Below are 10,368 nucleotides of genomic sequence, written 5' to 3' on the forward strand. Positions count from 1 at the left end.
CACAGTTTATTTTTATAGTAATTTTAAGTTCAAATTTAGACTTAAATTACATATTAAAAAACCTGGAATAACTATTTTAGATATTTTGTTGTGATTGTATAATATTATTTGTGGGTACTTGAAACTTCTAAAGTATACTATTATATATCTATGATAGTACCACGGTTTGTAGTTGATGTATAACGCGTTACCTAATGGATATTATGATATGATTAATTTGGAATTTATTATTGATACCTATTATAGATCAATTTTTTTTAATACTATAGATAAGTATACCTATAATAGGTATGTCTAATATCTAGACTGACAAACCGTCTCCGCTCAGAATCGTTTTTCTTATACAGTGATATACACTTGTAACCTACTGTACAGCAGAGCGACATCCACTTACCCACCTTTTTTTTTTGTAGTCGTTTTTTCATTTGATGTTTATTTACGTGTCTATTTAAAGAATAAATCATTTAAATGATTTTAAATGTCAATTTAAAAAATAATAAGCGAAGAATAGTGCTAAAATAATATTTTAGGCAGATCTTTAAACACTATAATAATTGTATATTAATTCTTAAAACTAACATTTTAATCATTGTTTATTATATTGTATCATTAAATTTTAACTTTAATTAAAATATATCGTGTTATTATGATGATATAATCGGGTTTGGGAGTTGAGCGAAGACTATACTTAAGGCAAAGGGTACGCATAATTATAATATGTACACAAAACGCGTTAAGTAGATAGGCACAGTGCACACAGACAATATAATTACGAAAATTTATATTCATAAATTCTAATACAATTAACTATTAAGTATTAACATCTGTACTTATAGTGTTCATAATATTGTATACTATAAACCAATTTTATAAAACTTATATTTCACTACGCAAGTGCAATAAATTAAATATCAAATACCCAATACCCGCACGTCATAATATCGCCTAGTAAACTATCACGAATATCTTATACTTAGGTTATAGAATATGTTTTTCGCCGACATATTTTTATGTTATTACTTCACATTCGGTTCGCTTTCAATGCAATCATATTATTGTTATTATTACTATACTCATAATTATTGACTTAAAATTAATTCCATAAAATATTGTCTAGTATAATATGATTTATTGATTTAATTTTTTTGCTCTTTATTTAACTTGATTTAGAATAGGTTTTTAATAAGGTCAATTTATTATTGCTTATAGATTATTTTTATTAAAATATTGTGAAAAAATTACAAGATTTGTTTATTTTCATTCCTGAAACTTATATTCGATCTATAATTTAGTGGCATTTGGTAGTTAGTTCATTAATATTTAATAATAAACATTTTATAATTTTTCTTAAAATGCAGATTATAATATTCACAGGCACAAACACGAATTTACTGATCTTTTTGAGTTTTTATGTATTTTATAATAACCCAAAGTCTAGTACATGTATGTTACAAATTGCTATGCATATTATAATGAGACCCGAAATAAGTTGTTATTAAAAAAAAAATATATAAAAAAATATAAAATAACAACTCGATAAAGAGTTGCATAAAAAAAATCATACGCGTGTTCATCATTATAGTGATATCGATAAATTTATAACTGTTGTTTGAAGGAAAACACAACAAAAACTTTTTATAATAATAGTTTACCGGGAAAATCAGCAATTAACTAAAATATTTCATCTAAATTATTATCGTAATTTACATACAACGTTGTGTTACGTGTTTTCTTAACATTACCTATACTAATATATACCTAATTTTAAACCTCGTAATATAGTTATTGGAAAAAGTGTTCATCCTAAAATAAAAACACATAATTATTTTTTAATAAACTAACTAAGAACATACACATTTATTATTATTAGATTACGCAATACGCATAGAATATTAAAGTAGCTACCTAATAATTGAAGTCAATTAATTACATATAAGTAATTATATTTATTTTTCATCACACATTAAAAGAAAATAAATCACCTGTAATCAAACAAGATCTAGTCAGATATATAGATAAATAAAATATAAATATATCATATAAATTTATAAGTATCAACACACACGTGTGTACTTGTATGATTATATTTATACATTATTAAAAGTTAATGAGGACGTGTCCATATAAATCATAATAATACGAATAAAAAAGTTATATAAATAATTAAATTTTATATTTATTGATAGGTAATCTTAACATGCAGGTATTTATTATAATGGTTAGCTGGTTTACGGGTCAATAATTCTAGTAAAACGGTTTTTAAGTCACAATAAAATACTCATACTTGAACCGTTTTACTATAATGGCTCCGCAAACCAAAAAAGAAACGGGTTTCTAGATTATTTTAGTACCTTGTGACATACACTCCTGATATTTCATTTAATCAAAAGTCCCAAACAAAATTGATTTCCGAACACATTTTATAAAAGTTCTACAGTGACCCCGTTCAATATAAATGTTCGAAACGTAATTCATTAGGTACCTACCTACATTATTACCATAGATGTTACGGATTTAATATTTTTCCAACACTATTCGACCGAACTAATGTCACAATATTGCACTATATACATATTATAATATTTATTATTTATAAAACTAACCTAACCTAACCTATAAATTTCCTGCACTTTTGTAGTCTTGGTGTGCTTGCAAATACTGCGTGTAATGTCGATTAACGAATTCCCGGAGAAGAAAGTACAAAATATTTGGTTGGCGGACTTGGACGACAAACAAATCGCGTCCAGGATCGAACGCAGTGATCAGTTTGAGACGGCCAGTGATGTCCTAATGAAAGACGCAAGTGTGTACCCGAAGATTACCCGTCGTGGGTTTGCGGGAGAGGAATTTTTCTTGAAGGCGTCGAAGTCGGTGCCCAGGATCGGTCGTAGGAACAACGATATTCAGGAAACGCCGAAAAGATCATTGAGCAAAGTGAGTATACTCGCGAGATTGAGATGATAATATTGTGGTCATCGTTACAGCTCTATCGTTTGTACAATTATTATATTATTAATAAATAATAATAAAATATAGGTAGCTCTATTGCATTGTTCTCTTATATGGGTAATATTATGAGTGAGTGAGTGGTATTAGGCTTAGGTAGGTATAATGTTATAAATATCCCACATAGCATAAACCTAACTACGGTAAAAAAATTTCCAGGAAAATAATACAACTGTCAAAATATTTAAAAAAGTTGAGTAAATAACTAGCAAATATTTTAATTGTATTCTTTAGCCAAGTTCATATTTTAGAAAATATTTTATAAAAAACATTTAGAAATTATTTTAATAATATATTTTCAAAAAATATTTTAAGGAAACTTTATAAAAATATTAAGTCAATATTTTTATCAATCATATGGTACAATATTTTGTTATCATAAGAAAAAAATATTTATAAAATATTATTAGTCAAATATTCATTATTCAACCATTTTAAAAAAATTCAGAAAATATTATCATTTCCCAAATGCTGATTATAGAGATATCCAAGCGTAAAAATGTAGAATTGTTGTAAACGTAGTTTATCAAAATCGTGATAATTTAGAACTTCTATATTATATAATACTGTGGATTTATAAACATATTCCTTTGTAGAATACCATCGTTTTATAGTTAGTTTGAAAGTTGTATTAAAATTAATTCGGATCGTTATAATATAAACCGTCTTCAACCACATAAGACACGTTTGAAAAATAAAGTTAAATAAATTACAATTCAGTATACCCACAATAATATACATTTAGATATATGTTGATTCATATTTGAGGTTTGATTTGTATGCTGAATAAAATTAAAATCTTTGTGACTTTTCTCTTCTCTTGCTCATAGAAAGTAGAAACGGACTAGGTAAGCCGAAAATATTGACCAACGTTTTTATTATTCAGGATCAAGTGAACATGGTGGAATACTGGCCGTACTTGCAGCCGAACGACATCAACGACTTGACCAGGAAACATGACTTCGACTTGCCGTACAACTGTCAACAACTCGACGCCAAAACGATTTTTTTGGTGGACATGTACAACTTTGTCTGCAACGATCAGTTCTATTGCTGTGCGCCTGCAAAGCGCGCCATAGCCAACTCTCCAAACTCGAATTCCTTGTGAAAAAGCGGAGCACAACATCATACAGGAATATAATATTTTAATAATGCTAATAAAATAATATGTAGGTAGTCAGTCTTAGATTTAGAGGGAATGTGTTTTTTTTTTTATAATTCTTATTATTTTTATTATTCTTCAGACTTATTTTGGGTGGTTTTATTTACGTCTAAGTTAAAAACAATCAACTGCCAGTATATTGAACGCGTGAAACACTTGATCATTGTGATTATTACGTTGGAACGCTATAAATGTATTTAATATAATGTATGTTGAATGAAAAATGTCTTTTACTCAATAAAAATTGAAATATTAACCTATATATATTTTTTTTTTTGTTCTTTAAATCAAATTACAACATTTTCTATTGATGAAATCTGTACTTGTTTATCCCTAACGAATCGCGTTTATTGAATGACGAATGCAATATGGATTATCTTGTAGACCAAAATTTGAACTATTTTAACGACGTAGTGAGTTTTCCAATACAGGGTAACATCTTACAGTGAAAGAGAGTAACATCATCAAGGCCATAATCGAAAACCAACTTCAAGGGTCCGATTTAAAAAAAAAGTCTTAACAAAAATATAGAATTATTTTTGTTATTACAACTGTCAATACCTATACTTACAGCTAAAATTGATATACCTATCTATTTTTTAAAAATTTTCAGCCGTTTCAGGGATCGGGCCCCTGGGACCCCCCCCCCCCACAGTTATGGCCTTGAACATCAGTGTAATTATATTGCATTGATTGTCGGGTGAAATGCGTGTGCAGAGAACGCAACACTATAAATAAGTTCCTCGTATATAAATATTAAGCTGTAATAATATTAATATACTGATTTTAAGCCGTTTACCGCAGTTATAAAGAATATTATTATAAGACTTTGAATGTCGATAACACTAATAAACGCGTAGTGAAAAAAAAAAATATTGTGAAATATGTTGGCGTTAATGGCCCACCGCGATTAAATAACGTGCATCTCGGCTATTTGCAGCAAACGTTTAATATTTGAGGTGCAACACTGCAACATCTAATGCATTATTCAATATCAAGGCGTAATCGACAATAAATCGTGATAATAGTTTTATTTTGTTCGATTTTGGCACTTTGAACTGAAGAATAAAAAGCGATCGTACGAATTAATCGATAACGCTCAATGTTTAAAAATCAACGAAGAATAACAAACGTATTATTCTTTATTACATTTATATATAATATAAATTATTATAAAAGCCTCGATGGTTTTTCGTCACACTTTGGTAATAAAACTGCAATACCGATTTAACTGATGTAGTATAGATAATATGTAAATCGTATATAGGACGGTATTAGTAATACATTGTACGGACTTCTTCGTCATTCGTCGATATCAAGCGAACGTCTAATGTCTGATAGCATTTATTTTTGTAAGACTGCGCTCAGGATAGAAAAAGGCAATTTTGAATTGTACTCGTTACGCTCATTACCTACATAAAACCTGTTTATTAACGAATATAAGTCGATGGATAGAAGAATCAAGAATAATTTGTATTTTATTGTTAGTGTAGGTAGATGTATCTAATTTATTGTTTTTATTGTAATAATTATACGGGTAGATATGGCTACAATGTAGGTATACCTAATAATAATAAAATATATTTATTTTTTAAATATTAATGAACAACAGGATAAAAATAAAATGAGTTATTGTATAGTAATCTAATTACCATATAATATAGTTACAATTTCAAAATAATAATATACGTTTATTTCTAAATATTATTTAACTACGTCGTCTAATAACGACATCGTCATACTAAATCAATCGACACACACACATGCCCTATTTTCAACCAAAACTAATATTTGTAAGTTCTATAGAATTATCGAACTGAGTTTAAGTCGAACAATATCTATTTTTAAATCGAGTGCAATTCGAACGTTTTGTTTAACGGTTCAGGTATAAGGACTGTTAATGAATGAAGACATTCGATATGTTACAATTAGGGAGTTTTTGCATTTTTTGTAGACTATTACACTATTAAATGTATTGCTAAGTAAGCTAGAAATTAGTTTCAAGATACTACGAAAAAAAAAATATGAACAGTTCATAGTGCATATTTTAGGATATTTTGTGATTTTTTAGTTGTAAGTGTATATTTTTTAATTTTACAGTTGTTTAGAGCATATTTGATGATAACTGATAAAACAATTTAAAACTTCTTGTATAGGAAGTAGGAAAATTGATTTGTACAATAATCATTGATAATAATTTATAATAATATACAGAGTGATTCATGAAGCATGATTAGCTCCATTTTTCTTTTAATAATACATATATTCAAATTCTGATTTTTGGAACTTTTTAATAGTATATAGGCACTAAAGACCACATTTTCAAATTTTTGAGATATTTTGTATTACTTTAAAAGTGTTTCATAGTGATATAAACTTTAATTTTTCAAATGCGAACCCCCTTTGTTAATGTATATTTATGAGTGGATAATTATTTTGAAAATTTTAATGTAGACAGTACCTACCTAGTTCTAGTATTTGAACGAGTATGGTTTCTCAGTTATTAAAATGTTTATAATAAGGACAATAGTTCTAAAAAATGATTTTGCAAATAATATAAAATAGATAGAATATTGGATCTAGTATTTCTTTGAACTATTTTTACAAGTTATAATTGTTGTTGATAAATTAATATTAATTACTACAATTTTCAAATTACCATAGCTCATAATACATTTTCCAAACCCATTACCATTTACCATGGATCTATTATCCATAGTACACGACGTTAAAGAACTCAAAAATAACTCGTTTGAATTTTGATCTTAATACGTCACCATTTTTCGAAAAATTATCCGCTAAGTAATTTACAGTAGAAAAGTTTTGAAAAAAGTTGTATTAATATCAATAGGATATTTCTTAAGTAGGTAGTATTGTGTATAAAAAAATCTCAAGAGCTTCATGACATAGTATTTATAAGTGTATTTAACTATTCCAAAAATCAGATTTTGAACAACTACATTATTGAAGGAAAAAAGGGGGTGAGTATGATTGGCAAATCACCCAGTATAAAATAATTATAATATTATATATGATCGAAGTTAACAGATCAATATAGTCTATGTCCTATGAATACAAATTGTTGTCAAGTGTTTAATCGCAGAATAGCGTTCCATGTTTGGTTTCAATTCGTTATCACGCAGTATAATTTATACTCGGATTTTTGTCAAAGGTCAGTGATTAGGTGTGCTGTTTTTTATACGGTATAGAGCCGTAGTGAAAATTAAAATATTGTTATCGGAGCGCGTCCGCGATACGATGTTAACGGCGCATATATTTAAGGGACGAAAATTTAACGATATTCGCGACACACCCCCTTTCCACCCCCGAGTTGAGGGTGGAAAGAGAGAGGTTCTCGCACATACACCCTTATTATTATTATCATTATTATGGTATTAAACGCTATTATAGCTGTATATACTAAATGGAAACACGTCACGGTTCACGGATGACATACTGGGTTAATTATAAATACGTGATTTATAAAGCAGCGGTTCGGTTCGTAACTTATTCAGTTATAATATTATAATAATTATCCGCGTGAGAGAGATATAGTCAGAGAGTGTGTGCGCGTTCCTATCCGGCGAAAAAAATGGAGCGATGGAAAACGGATCGACTGAACCGTTTATTCGGAGAAATAATAAAAGACGTCTTAAAAAATTCGAAACTTTTGTGAGATGTAATAATTAATAAACATATTATATTATTGTAGTGTGTAATTACTAATTATACAGTGAAATTTAAAATCAAAAATTTATCACACTGCAGTGAATCGAGAATCGAAAACACATATTATTAAAATATTATATAATACGTACTATAATAACAACAACACTATATTGTCATCGAATTTGTATGGAGTTTTTGACAGAAAGTTTGTGTCAGAAATCAACATTTTTTAGACGCTGCAGTCTGCATAGTTTGGAGTACCCGAGTACGTACACAATAGTGACAAGTAGGTATAATATAATATACATTATTATGCACATATAGCGTACGTCCGATGTGCGTCTAAAAATACTTTTAGCTGCATATAAAGATTTTCGGCAAAAAAAATATTCAATCTGAGTACCGTGAATTAAATAATGAAATTTTTTTTTCAATAATTTTATTAAAGGGTTGTTCCTCCTATATATACCGAATAGCTATATATAAATCGTGTAATCGATCGCACAAGCAAAATCGGCAAAAACGTTTACTCAAAATTACAATTCGACATATATAGTATATACCTATAGGTATACCTATCTATATAAGATGTAGTACCTACGTATATGAGGTATGACACATATCTAATAATATGATAATTATACTCAGCGTTGGATTTATTGTTTTTTTTATTCGCAGTATGTTGTTTACTATAATATAACATCATTTTATGGTAATTTAATATCCCGGCGGAACACAGTAGCGTGGCGCCTTCGCAGGAAAAATTGCTCGTTTTCGTGTCCATTTTGCAATAATTATAATTTTCTCACACTTCAACGATGAGCTCCTGGCGCAAAAAAGTCGTTTACGTGCGTGTGAATTTTTTTCCACAATAATTGTCAACAAATATTTCACTTATATTTATATTATTATTAATATATTTACGCATATTAATACCATATATATATATAGGCATGTACCTAAATATATACAGTGTACTTATATACGCATGCGAGTATTTATACCGCAAGTGTGATTGGAATAGAATATTGTAATACGGCTATTTTGAAATACATAATGCAAGTCAATCTTTTTGTATTGTGTTGAATATGTGACGAAAGCAAAAATGCGTATAATAATAATATGTGTATTTAAAATAAACATAATATTAAAAATGATGAGAATTTTATATTAATATTAACATTGTGCTGTAGTCGATAAACATCGCATCACAACTATCTTGAGTATACGTTTATTATTTGCAAATTGTTTGTCACGTTAAAAAACAAATCACAAGACCCGGAATGTTCATCTGCGTAGTAATATAATGATGATGACGATAATAATAATAATAATAATAACAATAAACGTCTCTGCAGAATTTAGTTTTACACACAGCTATTCATACAGAAACCAAATATACGAAAATAAAACGTTTCCTATCGCGGTTTGTGTAATATATTATTGGTGTGTAACGTATTCTACAACTTACGAATAGTCCCAATTCAGTGGCGCAAACTCATTTTCTGTAAAGGGTATCAATATTTCTCACGACATACTAACCACTTATTATAAACATAGGAGCAAATAGACAAATTATTTTGGGGGGACTAAAGCCCCTCCTATAATATTTTCTAAAAATTATATATGCTCAGTATTAACTACTGACTTTTGAACTGGGGGGACTTGGCAGAAATGTGGGGGGACTAAGTCCCCCCAAGCCCCCACCTATTTGCGCCAATGATTATAAATATATACCTATGTATAAAAGAAAACAATGTTGCTTAGTAATTTTCGTTAATCTAATAGAGGTGGCCCATATTAGTTCATCTCATAACAAAATAATCCATCAGCAAATTTACTAGCTGTGTGACCGCTCAATCATTTCGATATAGATATGTGTATCAACCGACATCCTCTTGTGCGCCTCTGCAGTGGTTTATATTATAGTGAATTTTTTGATTATTACCAATGTAATATGGACTACGACACTACGCGTTCCCCATTATACATATTGCTATGAGTTGTCAAGTGCCAATACGCGTTGTTATAAACATATGTTCAATACCTGTGCATATATTATGATGGGTAGTTTAAGTGTATAATTTTTAATGATAGCCATTCTTCATAAATAGATTATTCTATAAAAAGTTATTACAAACATTACTACAATATTACTAATATTATTATCTTTCTCTAAAAACAAACATTGTCGCTAAACATTTTTTTTCTCTAGATATTAAAGTGAACGATTGGCCTAATGATGGACTAAGTTATATGCTATATGTTTTGCTAACAACGTTGGCTTATATATAGGTCTATCAATATAATAATAATATATCGATTCGACGATTACGCATTTACGCACTATCTGCTGCGGCTGACGGGTAGAGAAATTTGATTTCACGCGCGCTTACATTTTTTTTTAAGTCTGCACAGCAGCAAACCACCGCCGCCACCCGTTCGGAGCGGACGAAAACGAAACGCCACGCCGCGTTTACAACACAAAAAGGGTATATATGTTCGTAGTCTCACGCGGCCCACATGGTGTC

General features: G+C 29.1%; 1 protein-coding gene across 1 annotated transcript in view; it reads left to right on the top strand.

Moving 5' to 3' along the window:
* The window catches only part of Eth (ecdysis triggering hormone), an 8,716-nt gene extending 4,288 nt beyond the window's left edge, over positions 1 to 4,428 (top strand). The window contains 2 exon segments of the mRNA NM_001163212.1: positions 2,639 to 2,934; positions 3,893 to 4,428. Of these exon segments, the coding sequence (NP_001156684.1) occupies positions 2,639 to 2,934; positions 3,893 to 4,114 (518 nt within the window). The 3' untranslated portion in view covers positions 4,115 to 4,428.
* The last annotated feature ends 5,940 nt before the right edge of the window (positions 4,429 to 10,368 follow it).

The sequence above is a fragment of the Acyrthosiphon pisum genome, chromosome X, assembly GCF_005508785.2.
Source record: "Acyrthosiphon pisum isolate AL4f chromosome X, pea_aphid_22Mar2018_4r6ur, whole genome shotgun sequence".
In the NCBI taxonomy this organism is placed as follows: Eukaryota; Metazoa; Arthropoda; class Insecta; order Hemiptera; family Aphididae; genus Acyrthosiphon; species Acyrthosiphon pisum.